This window comes from Natator depressus, chromosome 2, assembly GCF_965152275.1.
Source record: "Natator depressus isolate rNatDep1 chromosome 2, rNatDep2.hap1, whole genome shotgun sequence".
NCBI classification, from domain to species: domain Eukaryota; kingdom Metazoa; phylum Chordata; order Testudines; family Cheloniidae; genus Natator; species Natator depressus.
Genome location: NC_134235.1, coordinates 63,498,704 through 63,519,436, shown reverse-complemented (window position 1 = coordinate 63,519,436; position 20,733 = coordinate 63,498,704). Strand labels below are relative to the sequence as shown.

The following is a 20,733-nucleotide window of genomic DNA, read 5'->3' as shown; positions in this document are numbered from 1 at the left end:
AAGTCTTTAATATTTTGCATTTGTGGTAAAATCATGGGCAAGCTTTTTTCATTTCAAATCCTCTCACAGTGGACATCCCTATGCCATTAACAGAACCAACATGTGATCAAGAGGATCACATCTGGCCATCTGCAGAAATATGTTGAATACTGCAGTTTGAGGCGGGGGAAGGGTTAACATGGTTCTCCTCCAATCCCCTAGCCACAATATGTCTGTTGCGCAATCATATTGCTGAACGCAGAAGCAGGAGTTCCTCAATAGAGCTTGGCTGACCTGTACAGCAAAATAACATGCTAATTCCAAAATATTGGATTTTCTTACTCTGTGGGAAGTGCAAAGAGGACCGTCATTTACCAAAGGTCTAAACATTTTTGAATTCTACAAGACATTCTTTCTAGCTTACTCGTTGTTTATGCTGTAGCTTTTGTGTGAAATTCAACTTACATGAATCACCTAAATATATTCAAGTTCATCATGATTAAATTAAGACTTTCACATGTCCTAGGAGAGTGTGTTCCAAAAGGAGAGGAAAAGACTTTGCCTCAATTCTTGTGGGGGTTTCATAGGGTTTTTTAACTTTTGAACCTTACTCCTGGCTGTACTAGTACTTTCAAGTGCTTTATAAATCTAAATTCATGTCATGTAATGTCATGAGTGTTTTTGATTGAATTTCACTGACGGCCTGGCCTTCCAGTTGTCACAGCACAATAATTCTAACTTTATCATGGTTCAGAACTATGTTTTGTATTTCAACCCACAGGCTTATTTTTTCAGGTAAATTTATTGTAATCTTAAACTCAGTAATTAGTTGTCCTGATGGTCCTCTAGACAACAGTGGAGAATCTGGTCTCTTCATAAATGTCTTTACATTGGAGGCAGTTTGTCACCAATTATTCTTCTCGTCTTCCTCTTCCCTGCAAGGAAAGGTGTGATTACCCATGGGGAGTGTGTATTTTGCTGCAGTTTGTGGGAAGTGGTTGGTTGGCTGCCTGCATGTCTTTGATTACAAGCTCTGCTGGAGGCAAGCTCTATTTTGAGCTCTTCCTTTAATGTTTTTTATGGATTGCATTCGCAGGTTTGAGGGGTATCTGTCCTCTCTCCCTTTTCTACTCCATCTCAACCCTACTCCCTACACCAAAAATGGATTTGAGGATGTTAAATGTTAACATCTAAAGTACCCAACTGTGCATTTATTAAATCTTTTGCACTCTTACTGATATAATCAAAACCATGGTTGCTAGATTAGTAATCAAAGTAAAATAGCTGTGATCAGGATCCGTACACAAAATAAACTCTAGAAAAGGCTTCACTGGGAAACCTCTCAGCAAATTGGGGTGCAACAAAAGATTTTGTCCTACCAAAGGACAATATTAGATAATCAGACTGCTTTTGAACAGCTTTATTGTCATTGAATTATACTGGTTTCCACCAAAATATCCTGGGTATGGTTTTGAAATTGCTCGATGCAAAATATTTCTGTGTAAAGAGCCTAAAACATTGGGCTTAAAACTCATTTTATTTAAATGTAGAGCAAACAAAATGTAAACCATTTCATTATATAAACATTTAAGTAGATAAAATATTTTCAGTTTTAAATTTTCTGTCATTTAGTTTTATTGAATGTTCCCTTGCCTTTATTATAAGGGGGTAAATAGTGCCAATTTAGCTGTACAGCCAATTTACTGTTTTAATACCTCTGTCATGTCCCCCCTCTGTACTTACAGTCCCAGTCACTTCAGTTTATTTTCACGTGGAAGCTGTTCCATGTCTGTAATCATTTTGTCACCCATTCTGGGACCACTGCCCCCTATTTCTGCTATATCTTCTTTGAGATGGGTTGACTAGAACCGAATATATTCAAAATGAAGGCATACAACTGATTTATAGGAAGAATATACTGAAAATATGCCTAATAATGCATGCTGAGCAGATGTTTTCACCCAGCTGCCAATGCCCAAATCTTTTCTGAACTGGATAGTTTAGAATCCTGTGATGTGTATCAATAGTTGAAATTATTCTTTCTAGTGTATATTACTTTGCATTAGTCAATAGTGAATTTCATCGTCCCTTGTTCTAACCATTCATCTAACTTTCAACTGTTTCTGAATTTACTCAGTCTTCTCTAGTCCTCAGTAGTCTCAATAACTATCTGCAAATATTGCAACAGAGTGGGTAAAGTACAGGCAGTGACAATGCAAGCTTATCCCAATAATGTATGCTATAACATTCTCCTGGAGGAAGTGGTGATCTGGATCGCCACTGGACTGTGAGTGTAGTTCAGTCCAGATGATCATTCAATCCTCTGTTAAGATTATAAACAGAGTTGCCAGTTAGTTCCAGACCTGTATATGATCAGTGCTAGAGCTGACTGGAGGATGACACCTCTGTTTCACAGCAGTTTTTGAGAAGAATTTTTTTATCCCTTAGTACTGCAGAGCAGGGACTTGAACCTGGTTCTACCACATCCCAGGCATGTACCCTTGTCAGTCAGCTATAGTCTCTGTCCTCTCCTTTCCCTTGCCTCCTTCCCACAACGGACCTAAAAACCATCCTGACACAAGTTTCATGGAAACAGATCCATCTCAGTGAAATGTTTCAGCTTCAATGAAACGGTATATTTCCTCAAAAATGTTTCAGCCAGCTCTAATCAGGCCTACTTAGCGTATCCATGGCTGCCCAAACAGGATGGATACCATCTTCGGACTCCATCGGTATCTGAGAAACACACAAACATTCTACTTAGTCTGACATCAGTCCATTTTTATTGAGTCACAACAAAGTTCATGGTTGAATATTTTAGGCTACAGTTATACAGTATGCTTAAGCTGCTTTCCATAACTAGTGCTGCATCAATGTATTGTCAACCTTGGGGTTTTTAAATGTACAGAGAACAAGTAGATTAGTTCTTGGACTTTGTAAAAGATTATTCCTTTTTGGTTACTGCAAATGTGTTAGCCAAAACTTACTTCTAAATGTTTTTCAACATGAGTTTTGTTTCCAAAGTATTTGCTTTAAAGAGTGACTTAGACGCATACAGTTTGACGAAAAGAAGTGTATTTATTGCACACAAAATAAGTTTAATTCTCTATTAGGAAATATAGTAACACATTCTGGTACTGCAACAGTACAGAGTCAGTCTGTCAGCATTTTCAATGTAAATCATTGTGGTGTTAATTTATCGAGTGGAGACATTTTCATAAGGCTAAACCCTAGCAGAAGTATGCTAAATTAATAAAAACAAAAACCTGTTTGCTAACTTTAAAATTATATAGATGTTATACACATCAATCAGTTTTCAGATGGTATTGGCATTTAAATTTTTCAATGTAAAAATAAAAATAGAGAGATTAGGCCATAGTGTAAATAAAGTACAAGTTCTAAAATGATCACCAAGATATTTAAATCTGAATGTATTTATTTATTTATTTATTTATTTATACTAGGAGCTACTTTCCTAAATGGTTGGTATCAGAGAGAGATGCTGACAAGATTCAGATTACTAAAATACTCCTAGTTGGAGTTTGTACTTCTATTATGTTAGGACCTCCAAATACAAATATCCAATTCAGAAATCTCCACATACCATTAGTTGTCTTGAGTGGGAAAGCCTTGGCGGTGTTCAAACTCCCTCTTTTGGAGGTGTCTTCATGGAGTGGCTGTGCAACCTATTCCTGCAGAATTAAGACTGGGAATTGTTCATCCCTTTCTACACAGGAGCTAGGAGAAACTGGAGATATCAAGCTGAAGGAAAGACAACTTTTCTTCTCTCCCCTGATGTAACTCAGCATGGAGATCTCTACGGAGGGTGGTGTTACTTCCTTTTCTGAGAAGGGGGCAAAGGGAGCATGGAGTAGGATGGTGTCAATTTCTCCCTGGTATATTAAAAGAGGGTGTACTTGGTGAAGCAAAGCATAGAAACACAAGTATGTTAGAACAGAGCTGAGAGCAGCTATTGTTGCTACTGCAAAGAGTAGAAACATGAGTGTGCTGGAACAGAGTTTGAGAGCAGCTATTGCTACTGTCAATAGCAATGGAATGAATGAATGAACAGAAAATCTAGTGAGCAGAATATTTTTAATACTGGCAGATAAATAGTCTCATCTTTGTCTCAGGGCATCACATCCTTTCTCCCTCTGTAATGAGGGGTTTAACGGTAGGGGTGGAATATGTGGAGATGAGGATTCAAGGCATAGGAGGGAATGTAGGTGTATGTAGCCCTGAACATAACACTTTTCACAGAACCCCAAGAACTGACCCTGCTTATGTGTGCTGCGTCAGTTTTGAAAGTTCTGTTATATAATAGACAGTAACAGTTCCAAAGCATATTAACACAACAAAAACTGTTTAACTTAATGTTGTGAAATAAACAAAAGCCTAAATTTGAGGCAGTCCTCAAATTTGTCCTTAATTTGCCCTATAGGAGGGTTCAGCAATAAGACTTTGATGTTGAATTACATGCCATATGTTTCCCCCATACTCTGGCACCAGGGATGAGTTAAGCACAGTCTCAACCCTTAACACTGAATGCCCTTGGCTTTGCTGGTTTGTATCACAAATTCAACCTTGCTTAAATGTAGTATTTTGGTGTTAATTTAATTTGGCTGCTCTGTATGTGAGACATCTTGCCTGAGTGAATTTAATTGCACCATTGAGTAAAACTAAATCCATGAACAGTGATACACTAAAATTATAGCAGAAGTACAAGGCTTAGTTTTATATGGCTTCTTGTTTAGTGTTATTAACTATATGGAGGCATAAACCCCCTTTAAAAGTCTATTTTAAAACATTACAAAACCCACAATGTAAAGTTGCCATGATCCGGCCAAAAATAATACATATGGTATTCAGGAGTGCAGTTGCTAATTGGCTGCTGCCTGAGAAAATGGTACGCTTGGCTTCTATTTAGCACTGTGGGTTTGGCAGAAAGCCAGATTTGGGGTGAGGTTGTTGTGAATGAAGCTGCATGTGGTTAGGGAGGAGTTAAAATGATTCATGTCTTGGAAGTTGTAGTAAGCAGTGTAATATGTGCTTGAGTAAGCTGATGGAGGAAACTTCTTACCCATATCCTTTTCTCCATTTCCCTTCATACATCTCCCCCATATAAACACACATGTACAAGTGTGCGCTCTTTTCTGAAACTTTAATCAGTAATACCTTTGGACAATATACTGTACTTTAGTTGGAGGGAATGGTTAAAACTATTGGGATATTTAGTAGTTCAACACACAGTTGAAATCTTATTTTGTTACAGATGGAGAATGAAGAGGAAGTGGAAACAGAGGAATTCTATGTAAAGTACAAAAACTTGTAAGTAAGCTGTAACTTTTTGTTACTTTTTTCCTTAAAATCAGCAGGTTCCAAATATTTTGTTCAAAATTGTATTTAGAAAGTGACACATTATTAACATCTCACCTTAAACAATGAATAATAAATAGGCATTTTGGCATTAACATGGTGCTAGATTTGGTGACTGAATACATTCTTATCTGTATGACTTTGTTTTCTATCTAAAATGAAACCATTATAAGAGCAAGGTCAAACTGGCTTTGATTTTTCTTAATGAGGCCCTGATTCTGCAGTTAGGTCCGTGCAGACAGGCACCTAGGCCTCCATAGATCTGACTGCAGCATTGGAGACTTAATTTCTTAATTTACTAGAAAGGTCATAAAAATAATTAACCTTTACATTCCTTCCCTCTCTGCTCTCTCCCTCACCCCCCCGCCCCCAGCCAAAAAAAGTGAGTGTTCAACAAAATGTCTGACATTTTATTAGACTGCTAAATAGAATTTTATTTCCAACAGTTTCATGATGGCAGCTAAATTTTCCTGAAATGTCCAGTATTAGCAATGGAAGCATATTGTATCACTTTTGACTCTGAGCTATGGTGTATTTTCCTTTTTAGAGAAGGGAGAAAGAGAAGGGCCTAATTGAGAAACTTAACCTATTAAAATGGTAAAATAAATTTCAACATCTGATAGAAATTCACTTGCATTTCCAGTTAATTGCAGGTTGACTTCCTTTTAACTATACTGATTATAAAATATAAGCAGCTAAACTACCCAGTTTTATTGTCCTTTGTTTCATATTGATCTGACATGATTAATAGCTTAAATCCTGTTTGTTTTGTTTCATTCTATTTGTAATTCTTACTGTAGTGTTAACCACATGTGACCAATGCTTATGATGTGTGATTTGATAGTAATTGTATAACTTGATAATTGAACTTTTTATTACTTAAAAATAAAATTTTAAAATAAAACCAATTTTAATTGCAGGTTTATGATAATGGAACATTTCATCTTTAAGAAAATATGTTAAGGCTTAAGCTATTGATTATTGAATATTCCCAAAAGTATGATTAAAATTGTCTTATAGTGCTAATTGGCTTGCACAGGGCCTCTAATTACAGCTCTACATTAGAGATATGCACTGTGTAACACAATGGATTTAAAGGTATTTTTAGACTGTTTTAATCCCACTATACTTCTGAATGTAACGATAAGTAGTGAAGTTTATAGTGTGTACATTTTTGTCTTGTTACATATTCTGAATGCTCCCAATAAAATTTATCTTGAGCACTCTTAAGCCAAAGGCCAGAAGTGTGAGGTATGTATATATGAGCCATACTGATGTTTCTGACCAATACCTTTATTAGATAGTAAGTACAGTTGCTGCCAATAAAGGTGATTATTTTAATGAAAGATAGTATCTGCTATTCCAGATAACATGGTGCTACCCTGTTCAGTTGCCAGTAAGAGTTTGGGGGAAAATTAGAGAGAGGAATAGATGCAGGGAAGCAAATAGGAGTATGCAGTGGAAACATTTGGGCTGGGATTGCTTTGAAGAAGTTTTTCTTTATTCCGTCTTCTAGCTCTTACCTTCACTGTCAGTGGGCATCTGTAGAACAGTTGGACAAAGACAAGAGAATTCAGCAAAAGGTTAAGCGGTTTAAGGCAAAGCAGGGTCAGAACAAGTTCCTCTCAGAGGTATGGCTGTTTTCATAACTATTTGAGTTCGATTTTTTTTAAGGGATATGCTGATAAATGCTTAAATCCCTTATATGTGCATAAGATTTTGAACATCTGGTTGATATAAAATTAGCTTTCATCACAATGTAAAAATATTCTTAAGCTAAATTCAGAGGCTTTCGAATTCAGTTACATAGTTATCCAGCTTCTGTTTATAGTTGCTGTTTCTTACTAGTAAATGGTTAATTGCTCACTTTTATAAACAGGAAGTTACTTGGTCTTCCCATTGCTTATTTGTTCTAAGATAACTTGATCCCATCACAATTTAATGTGGAAATGATTGTGATATCATCCTGATTTGTAGCATCTCTATCCTGAAGAAAAGAATTGGAGACAAAGGTCTGTTTAGAATTTAAGATGACATGCAGGTGCGGAAGCATTCTCTTAAATTTAAACATGTTTTTTAAGTAAGCCATATGGGTTGTAAGTAAATAGAGTTTAGCAAATTGTTGATCTTACATTATTTCAAAGTTCTGAATTCCAAGCCCTACTCAGCTATACATAGTGATTGAAAAGACTGAGTTTCCTGCAGAATCGGTACCAGAGCTCTCCCCTAAGCAGCCAATTATGCCAGAAAAATGCATGGAAATTTTCTGTGATTTGGACTACTGCCCACTAGGGACTCTGAGCTTTTGATCACCAATTTAATTTCACTTAGCACCACAAGCAGTACTATAGCAGAGGTCTTGCTAATAAAAGGCCAGCTTTGCTGGTTTGCCTTGTGAAACCTTACCTTTCAGCAAAATTTAGTAATTTGAAATAAAGGGTTTAGTACCTGATCTTTTTTTTTCTGTTTTATGAGTTTTTATTTAATACAGTACTTCGTTGTTGTTGGTTTCTGACCAAATATAGTTAGGAGAGAGATTTGTGTAAATTTTACCAGAATTCTCCCATTTTCCGCATTCTGTGCTTTTACAAGTAGGTACAAAATGTCTGAGCCATGGGTCAAAGCATCTAAAAGATGCTTTTGAATTAATTGGAAAGTGGGAGGACAGCTGGTAAGTATCAGGTAATTCTAATGACTAAGAAACATTCAGATTAAATGAGTATCTCAGAAGAACCCCGATACTTGAAATATTTGCCAAACTTTGTCTTAGATGCATTCTAGAAAAATTGGCTAATGACACAACATTGTTAAAGCAATATGTGGAATGTATGTAACATTATTCTTCAGTGACCAGGCCATGTATTTCACTTTACTATTTATATTTTTGAGTATACCATTTCTGTTTAACAAGTGCTTGTAGGTGTTTTTTATTTGAGTAAGCTGTCAAAATATTAAACTGTGTACATTCTTACAACTCTTCCTTACCTTTCTCCCCACCACACACAGCCATTAAAGTAGTTGAGTACAAAGCAAAAGAATGAAGGAGCATTTCTGTGCATATAGCACTGAGTAAAGAACTTGGGGTGGAAGAGGGAGGTAACAAATTATAAACTTCGGGGAGGGGATTGTTTTTTGTTTGCTTTTCATTTTTTGGAATAATATTCTCTGAAGCTTGCTTATGAAGCAGTCTGACAACTCCCGTAGTTATGGTAATCTAATGGCACTTAGTGTACACGGCTCTAATTTCTTTATTGCAAGCTGTAGTTTTCAAGAATGCTAAATGCATTGCATGCCATAAGCCTTTTCGATTGCTCATTAGTGAATTGTAATTTCACACTTCATTTAAAATATTCTTAAACATTCTCTCACAGTAAAAGGTTTCACACAGTAATTAAGAGGCCCAGTTAACAAAGTCTGAGAAGTCTGATTTCCTCACGGGGAATGATCTTGCTGAATTGTGGCATTTCAATTAACATGCTGAAGGTTGCCAAATATAAATTTGATGTTGCCGTAACCCAAAATATTGTTACCTGGTGAAAAGTATAATTTTTGGTCCAAGGACAGGCTAACAAAGTGTTGTTGTTGTTTTTTTTCCCCTCCCCCCCTTCCCCCCCCTCCCCCCGCCTGCTGTCTTTCAACAGATTGATGATGAGCTTTTTAATCCAGACTATGTGGAAGTTGATAGAATAATGGATTTTTCACATAGCACAGATGATAATGGAGAGGTAAAGAAAACTGTCGGTACATCTTCAGTCATTTGTACAACTGCCTATCTAAATATTAGAAACTCCAGTAGGTTTTGATGACTTATTTCATCCTGTAGAAGTGAGGATGGAGAGCTTTATGACGGGGATACGTATGTGCATGCACATGCTGCTGCAGTAAAGTTCACAGACCTAATATTCTACCACTCTTTAGTGAATTGTTTTTGGATATCCAACAATACATTTCAAATTTTAAAAAACCTGGTTTCCATTAGACCTGATCAGAACATGACAAGATGTCTAGTTTTTAGCATTTTGCTCTTTAGTAATAGTTCAAAACGCATATGTTTCCTAAACTATTGCCCTCTGGATATGTCTGTAAAGTAGAAAAAGCATGTAGGTTAATAATGTAGCTATTTTTGTAAAATAAAGCGCTCATGATAATTGCTATCTTTTTAAAAGAAAGTATACTGGTCATTTATAGAAGTTAAACATACAGCTAAGTAGTTATTAAACCATATCGAATCTGAATTTCTAATTCACAATCACCAAAGGAGCTAGGCACTTTGTTAATCCTCTCTAATCATCATTACACAAGAACCTAAATTGTCAGTTCCTCACTTACGACCCCATCCCCTGAGCAGGATCACTTGCGTGGTTGACTTCCAGGAGAACTGCAGTGGACCATTCTGTTCTTGAGAGCAGAAAAGGCTTTAGTAATACCGATTTCTGTTTTGTTATCACTGCATCAGTGAATAGTGATGTCTCCCATTGACAGTTGCTGTTTCAATGATTCTGGATTTCCTGCTGCGAAGTTTGTGATGATACATTGGCAGGACGAATACAGCTCACCATCTGAATGTGTGGCAAAGGCAGGGGACCTTCGTAATTGTAAAGCAAAGTTTTCATTTATTCTAAAATTTTGTTTAATTTTAGGGGTTTAAAATTACAAAATTTAGCTTTGCCACTCATCTTGGTGGTGAACTGCATTCCCTTCATTTTTATCTTAAATCATCAGGTTCACAGCAGGTCAGCCTGCTGTTAAATTATCCTTCTGGATGTTTTAAAGTCATTTTTAAAAATATCTGTTAATTCTTTTTCATTGTATATAGTGTCTAGAGTATCTTTCATGTTACACTGCAGCTTTCCTTTAATTAGTTACATGTCGTGTAGAAAAGTTTGAATTGTTTTACATTGAATCTAATTTTATCCTTTCTTTAACTATTGATCAAAAACAAAGCCTGTTACTCATTATCTGGTGAAGTGGTGTTCACTTCCTTATGAAGACAGCACATGGGAGCTGAAGCAAGACATAGACCAAGCTAAGATTGAAGAATTTGAGAAACTGATGTCTAGGGAGCCACAAATGGAGCGTGTGGTAAGAATTGGCTCTGTATAGAGGATTTTATTTGAAAATAGCTAAGTAATGTGGTCTTTCAGAAACCACTAATGGGATTTGCTGTATTTGAAACAGGAGCGACCTCCTGCTGATGACTGGAAGAAATCGGAGAGTTCCAGAGAGTACAAAAACAATAACAAACTCAGGGAATACCAGTTGGAGGGAGTAAACTGGCTTCTTTTCAACTGGTACAACACGTGCGTAAAGTAACTTTTTATTGTAGAACTGCTGCTTTAGAGCAGATTTGATAGTTTAAATTTAATGTTAATATTTTTAATGTTTTATAGTCTTTTAAAAGTGAGACTTCAAAATTGTTAACTATTTTTATTACTTGGATTACATAAAATTAAGTTATTATATAATTTTATTTTATATATAAAACATGTTACATAATGTTTATGTATACATATGTCTTTATTATGTGACAAACATATATATTTATATATGTACACACACACCTATACTTGAGAACTATATAATGAGAAATATAATGATCCTGTTGCAACACCTGCTAATATACTATTTATTTAAAACTTTTTGAGTATTTTTCCTGTTTAAATCCATAGTAATCTATTTATATATCTGTCTTGCAGATTTTAGCTTTATAGATGTTTTGCTTTGCAAATGCCATATTCAGAATAGAGCAGTAATAGAGCCATTTGTATTATTTTTCAGACGAAACTGCATTTTAGCAGATGAAATGGGGTTGGGAAAAACTATCCAGTCTATTACATTTCTCTATGAGATCTATTTGAAAGGAATCCACGGCCCTTTCTTGGTTATTGCTCCACTGTCCACAATTCCTAACTGGGAAAGGGAGTTCCGCACCTGGACAGAGTTAAATGTTGTTGTGTATCATGGGAGTCAAGCCAGCCGGCGGACCATTCAGTTGTATGAAATGTACTTCAAAGATCCACAGGTACTTTTTGGAATTGTGTAAAACTGTAATTTTAAAAAATGAAGTAATGAGGCTGTAGTGGGTTGAGTTTTATGTGCTATGAACATCAATTTCTAATACTGCTAAGGTAGAATCCAGCTTAATGGAAATTTCTATATTATCAGCTGCCATAAATTGCACAAATATTTCTTGAGATCACTACAATCTTGATGACAAACCATTGTGCATGAAAGAGAATATGGGAAAGTGAATAGTTAAGGCTTCTAATTTTAGGTTTTAACTGATAAACACCAATAAAACAACCCCAGTACAAAAAAAAAAAAAAGAGCAGTGTTTATGCAATTAACACTGGAAATGGTTACTTGTATCTAAAGCCTTGTTTAAGCAGAGTAATTTTACAGGGGCATGATTTCTAATGTGCACTATTGTGCTGTGCATTAATTGGTCTGTGTAGACCTTGCTGGTGCTCACTAAAGGTCCCCATGTGCACTTGGATATATTTCCGTTTAAAACATTTTTTCATTAAAGTGCACAGTACTATATTAAAGTAATATAATATACTTTTCTCACAACAGCATATATAAAGAGCCCGAAAACCTCTGATTTTGGATACCTGCATAAAACTCCAAAATAGCTAAAAATCCAGAAAAATAAAATAAACCCCAAAAAGCACTTTGAATAGAACATGCGAGAAATAGAAAATTAGTTGGGATGATAGGTGTTGGGGCTATAGGGAGAAACAAACAACATTTTAAAAACATATGATTGGATTAAGAAAATCTGATCCTAAAATCCACCTTTTTATATGTTGCTGCATAATGGAGAAAACATAGTTCAGTAATTATTGTCCTCTAACTTTTGATAAATTTAGTGCAGGTTGTTTACTATTAAAATGAGTGAGATGCCATGACCTCTGGCAGATAGCTAGTTTCTTTACTAGTCAATGTTTTGGAAGTGAGCTAGCATGTCTAAAACACTTTGCATCTATGGAGGGAGGTTGTTGGTGATGGCAAAATAGTATTGGGAAAGTAGAAGGATTTTAAAAACTGCAGCTTCAGTGTACTTGTCTTCTGAATAATAGGGCTTCAGTTTATAATTAATGCCAATGAACATGGGTTTATGAAAAATAGATCCTGTCAAATTAACTTGATATCTTTTTGGATGAGATTACAAGTTTAATTGATAAAGAATAATAGTGTTGATGTGAAATACATAGAGTTCTGTAAGGCATTTGATTTTGTTTCACAAAGTTATTTTTATTAAAATAACGAGAATGGTACAAATTTGGCATTAAATGGATTAAAAATTAGCTAAAGGATAAGTTTCAAAATGTAATTGTAACCAGGTAATCCTAATCATTGAGCAGGTATGTTTCTGCTGGGGTCCTTTAAGGATCGGTTTTTGTTCCTAAGCAATTTAATATTTTTATAAATGAACTAGAAGAAAATATAAAATCATAATCAATAAAGTCCACAGATGGCAGAAAGATGGTGGGAGTGGTAACTAATGAAGAAGACAGGTAACTGATGAAATGTAATCTAGATCACATATCCAGCTGGGCACAACCAAGCAACGTGTGTTTCAGTATGGCCAAAAGTGAAGTTATATATCTAGGAACAAAATCCATGTTTACAGAATGAGGGACTCTCTCCTGGGAAACAGTGACTCTAAAAAAGATGAGTTCCCAGTGCAATGCTGTGGCCAAAAGAGCTAATGTGATCCTTGGATGTATTAACGGAAGTACAAGTAGGAATAAAGAGGTGATTTTACCTCTGTATTTGGCACTGGTGTGACTGAAGCGCAAATATTGTGGCTACATTTCAAGAAGGGTGTTGAAAAATTGGAGGGGGTTCAGAGAAGAGCCATGAGGAAAGATTAAAGGATTAGATAACATGCCTTTATAGAGCGAGACTTGGAGCTTAATCTGTCTAGTTTGTCAGAGAACGTTAAGGGTTGACTTGATCATGGTCTAAAATACGTACATGGGGAACAGAAATTTGATGATGATAGAGCTCTTCAATCTAGTAGATAAAAGTATAACAAGATCCTCTGGCTGGAATCTGAAGCTAGACAAATTCAGAGCAGACACAAGGCACATATTTTTAACAGTCAAGGAAGGGTTGTGAATTTTGTCACTGGAAATCCATTAAATCAAGATTAGATCTTTCTGAAAGGCATGCTCTAGATCAGGGGTCTTAAACTTGCAGCCCGCGGGCCATCTGTGGCCTGCAAACCTCCCCAATGTTGCCCGCGGAGCTCTAGCAGTTTTGGGGCCAGGTCTCTCCCTTGGTCCCATCTGCGGCCCCTGGGCGCGCGCCCTCCCCCAGGCAATTTTACAATGGACCGGGGCCCCGGCAGCAGAGCAGAGCAGCATCTGCCTGCTCGCTCCACGTGTCTGCCGGCCCCTCCCTGGGGCGGGAGGATTTGAGGACTGGCACTGGCCCTAAGGTAAATTGAGTTTGAGATCCCTGCTCTAGATCAAACAGAATTAATTCAGTATGCAGTGTAGCTATAGCCATGTTGGTCACAGGATATTAGAGAGGCAAGGTGGGTGTGGGTGATATCTTTTATTGGATCAACTTCTGTTAGTCATCTTCTGAAGAATAGCTCTTTGTGGCTCAAAAGCTTCAGTTTCTCACCAACAGAAGTTAACTCCCCCACCTTGTCTCTCTAGAATTAATTCAGGGAACTCCTATGGCTGTGCTATGTAGGAGGCCAGACTAGATAATCATAATGGTCCCTTTTGGCCTTGTAATAGATTTCACTCCTATATGAATTTACTGACTTGATTTTATTGGCTTTCAGAACTCAAACACCTAAAATACTCTGTACTAGTCAAGTATAATCATGGTTCTTTGAGTATGTGTCTGTGGATCCCACTTTAGATGCGCATGTGTGTGAGACTAGATTTTTGTTTTTAATAGCAGTATCCGTTGGTAGCTGTGCATACTCCCTCTGCCACCTAATCCTCCCTTCAGAGGGCATAGATGGGCAGCCCCAACTTTCCCTCAGTTTCCTCTTACTATGGCAGTAATATAGAACCTATAGCCTTCCCATTTGTTCTTAGTTAAACTTCTTGAAGCTCTTCATAACACCTTCAGAGATCTTCTGATTTTCTGTTATACATTGACTATAAATGACCTTGACCCATCTGGACTGAACAGTTACAGGCAGACACCCCCAACCATCCCCAGTGGAGGGATTTTCAACATGGTGCATTTGCAACCCATGGGCTTGAAACTCTTCCTATCCTGTGATGGGCACATTCCAAGTCCCACATGCTGTGCATCTGCCTTTCAATCCCTGCAAAACGACATAAATTGCAAGATGCGTGGTTGCAACTTCATCTCCTGGAGCAATCTGTGAAGGTCTCTTCAGATGCTGTGAAGACATAGAAGCCAGTTTCATCCAACACATCATCTAGCAGGCAAGTGACTCCGAAGACCAGCATGGAGAAGATGGCACCGAAGAAAGACCTGCCATTGGCACTTATTCCCCTGACACCACAGGTGCTGACGCTTCTGATGCTCTGATTGCAGAGGCTCCAGGTGGAGCATAGTCTCCTCCCATAAGGACAGACCACCTAAAACCTCACAGGATAAAGCCACCAAGCCCCACATAGTGTTGATGACTGGTGATAAGAAGCAGCCTGTGGCACAGAGGGAGGGCTTTCTCTAGCACTGATCCCAGCTCCTGCAGCACCAAATGTGAGCTGCTAGGAAAGCCAGGACAGTTACTGGTACTGATGTACACCCTGGTTCCAAGAGCAAGGTATACCTCAGCCCCACCCATAGAGTAAGTCTGTTCCTCCTCCCTGTCACCAAGTCTCATATTTTTGCTATCTTCAAGCAAGAAATTTCTCCCCTGAGATTTGTGGTCAGTGTCCCCTGAAAGGCCTTCCAGTTCTCCTAGTCAGATTCAACTGCCCTCATGACAGGAATGGCACTGATCTATCTGCTACCAAACAAGCCAGCCATACCCATGATAGGCCTGCTAGGATCTGTCCTCACAGATCTCGAGGAGATGGTCTCTCCACGGCATTTGAGGAACAGCTCACTTTCCTATCTACTTCTCTGCCCACATCACCTATATTAGATGACCAGGAAGAGCCAGAGTCATGTCAACAGCAATGTCCTGTTTTACCACCAAAGGGCCTGTCGTCGTCGTCGTCGTCGTCCTACAAGGCGGTATCCTTGGAACAGATACTAGTGCTGGATGACTTCAGGTCATTCCAAGAGCTCCTTATAAGAATTGCTGAGACTCTGGACATAGAAATCTCACAAGTTGTTTGACATTCTGACTGGACTGGTTGTCAGAATCACCCTCCCCATAAGTAAGGGTCTAAAACCCTGGGGCATACACCAACCATAATAACTTGACTGACTGCAAAATGGATAGAGAAACAGTACTAGGTTCTTCAGTCTGGGTTTAAGTACTGTTATGCCCACCCCAAGCCAGGCTCCTAGTCATTTCAGGAACAATTGAAATCAAACAAGGCACTACAGGAACAATTGGGATCAAAGGAGTACTGCTAATGACAAGGACCCAAAAAGCCTATGGAGAAACATCTTACTCTTGTGCCTTGTCAGATGCCTCAAACAGGTTGGGATGCCCTCCTGGACCACCTGCAGATGAAGGGCATCTGGTGCCAGGGTGATTTGTGCTGCATATGAACATTCTGGAGTTCAGGGCCATCTGGCTGGCTTGTGTGGCATTCCTGCAGAGCTCTGCGGTGCAGATCTTTTATGGGTAGCCTATCTGGAATGCACTATATCAGCAATCAAGAATGTGCTTCATCATCCCCTCACTGCCAAGAAGTTGTCAGGCTGTGGACATGGTGTCATCCAAACAGGGTGACCCCATTGGTTCTGCACCTTAGAAGTGTAACTTTACACCCTCATGGCCAAGATGGAGTCTGCTCTACAGGCAGCTCTGGCCAAGAGAGCGCGCATGCAGGAGTGCAGCAGGAAAAAAATCCCTTCCACCCCCAGGGCACCTGTTCCAAACCCCCCAGAGTGAATGAACACACACACACACACAATGGATATAACACAGAGGGATGGGAGGGGAGAAAAACAACAAGGGGAATTATAGGGGGAGCAGTAAAACAGGGTTGCATCCAAACCAATGTCCCACAGGCCCCGTGGTAGCACAGTCTAAAAGGGCAGACACTGAGCAATGTGTCTGCACACACAGTTCAGGAGGCCTGAGCAAAGTTCCAGGCAAGTGCTGAGCCTTGAGTGCTCCTGGTTGTCTTTGATGCCAGTAAACTTTCCCCAACAAATCCCTCCAGTGCCCTCTTCTGCCACTTTCTGCAAAGCCACACAGAGCAACCACCTCCCCACTTAACTAGCTAGCAGCCTCCCTCCTTATTCCCAGTGCAGAGTTACAAGCCCCAGTACTTACAGCCCCAGGCAGCTCTGGGCAGCAGTGATACTGGGTCCAGCTCCAGCCTGTCCTTCTCAGGCGATTCCTCCCTGGCACAGTGCTTCTCCTGGCTCCTGTCCTGGGGTGTCCCCGATCCGCCGCCCTGTCCTTCCCAGGCTTCAGGGAGGTTCTCCGCTGCTTCACTTTGTGAGGGCCTGCTTACTGCCACCCTTCTCTCTCTCTCGCTCGAGCTCCAGAGCCCCACCTCAAGTTTCCCTTCTTTTTCTCACTGCTCCCCCTCCCTCCTTAGGAAAAAGATTTAAAGGGGCCATGCTCTTTAAATCCCAAGAGGTTACACAGGTACCAGCAATGACATGGTAAATTTCTTAAGCAGGCAGATGGTAACCAGCCAAGAGTGGCTGCTGCAGAAATCTATCACAGAGCTGATATTTTGCCATTGGAGGACTCCCATAATTGATCTGGTCACCATGGAGGACGATGCGAAATGCCTGAACTTCTGCCCACAGAAGACATGAACCTGGGCTTCTAATGAGACATCTTTCTGCTACAGTGGACTACTGGTCTCAAACATGCCTTTTCCCTGGTTCCCTTGATGCCTGTGATGATATCCAAAGTCAGGACAAGGACAAGGTCATGCTGACCTTGATAGCTTTATTGGACAAAGCAGTTTTGATGGTCAGATCTCTTGCACATATCCATTCAGACCTCCCATCCTCTTCTTGATCTTCCCGGATATGGTATCCTAGACCTGCAGTTGTGGCACTTGATGGCCTAGATGTTGGCTGATTGCGCACCACTGAGAGACTGTTCTCAGCAGGTTCAAAAACTCCCCATATAGAGCAGGAAGCATTCTGCTTGGAAAACCTACTTCTCCAAATGGAAACGGTTGGACAGCCCAATATAATATGGACCCAGTTAAGGCTCTGATACCACAGATCTTCAACTATATTCTGAACCAGAAACAAACTGGATTGTCATTTAGTTCTCCCAAAGTCCATCTTGCAGCAGTATCATCATGTCCTGCTTCCATTCAGTCATACTCAGGCTTCTCACATGTGACAGAATCAAGATTCTTTTAAGGACCCTCCTGCATACTTAAGTTCCTATTGAAGACCTGATCTCTACATGGGATTGCAATATCCTCTCCTTTCAAGCTGCTTTCCAATTGTTGGATACAACACTTTACCTTTAACATGGTCTTTGTAGTGGCCATCAGGTCAGCATGGTGGGTCAGTGAGCTCCAAGTTCTCATGGCCAGATCTCCCTACACATCTTTTCACAGAAGCAAGTCAGTGCTGAGACTTCATTCTACATTCATCCCAAATGTGATCTCAGTCTCAAAGTTTCACCTGAATCAGTCATTTTACAGACCAGCCTTCTTTTCAAAACCAGACTTGATACCATAAGAGAAGAATATGTAGTTCTGCTGTCCTGAAAGTGGCATCAAACCTAGCCACCACATCAAGGGCATAATGTTTGACAAAAGTCAGTGGATTTACATACATCACATTCTGGCATGTTCCTGAAGCAGGCAGAAGATACAACATCTGCACTGATGTTTGGTGGGAGTGACTCAGCAGCTAACCAACAGGAGGAGATACAATATGTGATACATGTTGAAATTCTCTGTGATGAGATTGAGTGGCTTTTTAATGAGCCAGATATAGCCACAAAAAGAGATTAGGAGACAGTTAAAAGGGTTTGGTCCAGTCAGGTAATAGAGAGAGGCTGTGGAAATATTGAAGGAATGTAGGTTTGACTCCTTGGCAGGCATTTTTCATTTCCACAGGTCAGAAGGGACACTGCTTGCTAGTTACCCACATTGGGATCCATACTGACACTCAAAGAAGAAAGAACAGTTACTTACCCTACAATAACTGGTTTCAGAATGTGGGAGGAGGGAAAAGTTGGGCAAATGACAACAGTGTCAAATGTCAATTTGTAGCCACTGACTTTGGAACTAAAACATGTGGGAAGCTAGTTTACATTTTTTATTGTCTGAAGAAGATTGGGAAGAAATATATCAGAATTGCATCCAGTCCATTATCTTAGAATAAAATATCTAATAGGTTTTATTGGACACTGGTACTGAAAAATGCAGGATTAACTAACCATAGTAAATGATGGAGATGCTCCCAATAATCAGCGAAACTGTCCCAGAGAACTTTTACCTCAAATTACGGAAATACTGGGGAAGTATGTGCAAAGGTCTTTCCACAGTTGTGAATCTGTTCCTCTCCAAAACTCCGCTTATTAGAATTAGATAAATTTTATATATGTAGTGAACACCAAGACATGAGTACTGACATGTCAATTAACAAAATACGTAATACTCAGGAAAATGGAACTCACACCTCCAGTTTATTCAGAATGCTTGAAAGAACTGTCAAATACAGCTTTGACGGAGAAGATAAATTTCTCAGTAAAATAAGGGAAAAAATTACACTAACACTTGGTGTTGCATTGATATGTTAATATTTTTGTGGTGTAACATGATAATGTGTCACTGCAAAAATTGTATCTTTGTGTCTAGTATGCACTGAGAAAGCACTGGTCCTTGTGCAAAATAAAAAAAAAAAAACTGCAAAAAGCAGACTTATTTGTTTGCATTCCTTTGTTCTGATATCACTGGTAATGATTGTATTTAAATATTTTGCTCATTGCACTTTTTTTGTATTTTCTTTATATATAATGTAAAGTTTAAAAACATTTAGTCTTTTAATCTCCTTTATTCATTAGTAAGGGTTTCTACTTATAATCATTGCTGTTCTTTCAGGGTCGGGTAATAAAGGGGTCCTATAAGTTTCATGCTATCATCACTACGTTTGAAATGATTTTGACTGACTGCCCTGAGCTGCGTAACATTCCATGGCGTTGTGTAGTAATTGATGAAGCCCACAGGCTGAAGAACAGGAATTGCAAGCTTTTGGAAGGACTGAAGATGATGGACCTGGTAAGTGCTTCTTGGATCTTATGTACTTACAGTAGTCCTGGTTGGTAATTTCTTAAGATGATGATTTGTAAGCCTTTTCCTGTGTTATTCACTAAATCAAGTCAATTTTGAGAGAGAATTGTATGAGAAACTTTTCTTAAAGACTTTCTAGCTAGCCAAATGGACCTATCTGCAAACTTTTAGTTTAAAGTAAAAGTGCTGAAGAGCCCACCAATCTCATTATATTAAACCTGGAAGCTGGTCTTTTCCCTTAAGAAAGGAAGACAAAGAGAAGTCCTTTCTATCCTACCTTTCCTCCCATATCATATCATTTTTAAACTCCCTTTTTGTCGTCCTTTATCCCCATCTACACCTTTCCCTGCCTCCCGTCTTTAAAAATTGGCCACTTATCTATTTTAAATGTGTACTTAGTGAAAACATGGTGAAGTGAAATGAACTCTGGTGTAGGAGATAGGAACTGCTTGGTTCCAATTCTACCTCTGCCAGAGATTTACTGTATAACCTTGAGCGAGTTCCTTAAAACTGACTTTCATGGGGAGGTAGTTAAAAGGTGCCCCATTTTCTTTATTGTATACCAAAAAAAGAGTTGAAAGATGCTTTGAAAAGTTGTTTATTATTTTTATTATTATTATTATTTTGCCTTAAGATGTGATATTTTTGATATTTTTGTCTTGTGCTTTTGCTGGAAGATTCCTTGCAACATCAAAGGAATGAAATAAAGTGGTCACCAGACCTACAGTAGGTTCTCCAACAAAACTAAGGAAGTCAAACCCTGATATCGCAGATGTGGTTTTGTTTTTGTTTTAAGAAGCAAAAAAAATAAGCTTTTTTTTTAAGTTGCCTTTAGCCTTTGTCTGTTTCTCTATCTGTAAAATAATATTATTTACCTTCCTCACAGGGGTCTTAAGGGTTAATTAACGAAGGTTTGTAAAGTTCTCTGTAAAGGCATTTATTATGATGTCTGAGAGGAAGATGGACGTATAGTTAAGGTGGTAGACTGGGACTCGAGATCTGCTTTTGATTCCTGTTTTACTAG

The 20,733-nt window shown here is 38.6% G+C and overlaps 1 protein-coding gene across 3 annotated transcripts in view; it reads left to right on the top strand.

Moving 5' to 3' along the window:
* The window catches only part of CHD7 (chromodomain helicase DNA binding protein 7), a 185,106-nt gene that overhangs the window by 132,111 nt on the left and 32,262 nt on the right, over positions 1-20,733 (top strand). For all 3 annotated transcript variants that reach the window (XM_074944334.1, XM_074944332.1, XM_074944333.1), the window contains exons 7-13: positions 5,252-5,307; positions 6,872-6,986; positions 8,997-9,080; positions 10,300-10,437; positions 10,534-10,655; positions 11,134-11,377; positions 19,521-19,697. In XM_074944334.1, coding sequence (XP_074800435.1) covers positions 5,252-5,307; positions 6,872-6,986; positions 8,997-9,080; positions 10,300-10,437; positions 10,534-10,655; positions 11,134-11,377; positions 19,521-19,697 — 936 coding nt within the window. The remainder of the gene's footprint in view (positions 1-5,251; positions 5,308-6,871; positions 6,987-8,996; positions 9,081-10,299; positions 10,438-10,533; positions 10,656-11,133; positions 11,378-19,520; positions 19,698-20,733) is intronic.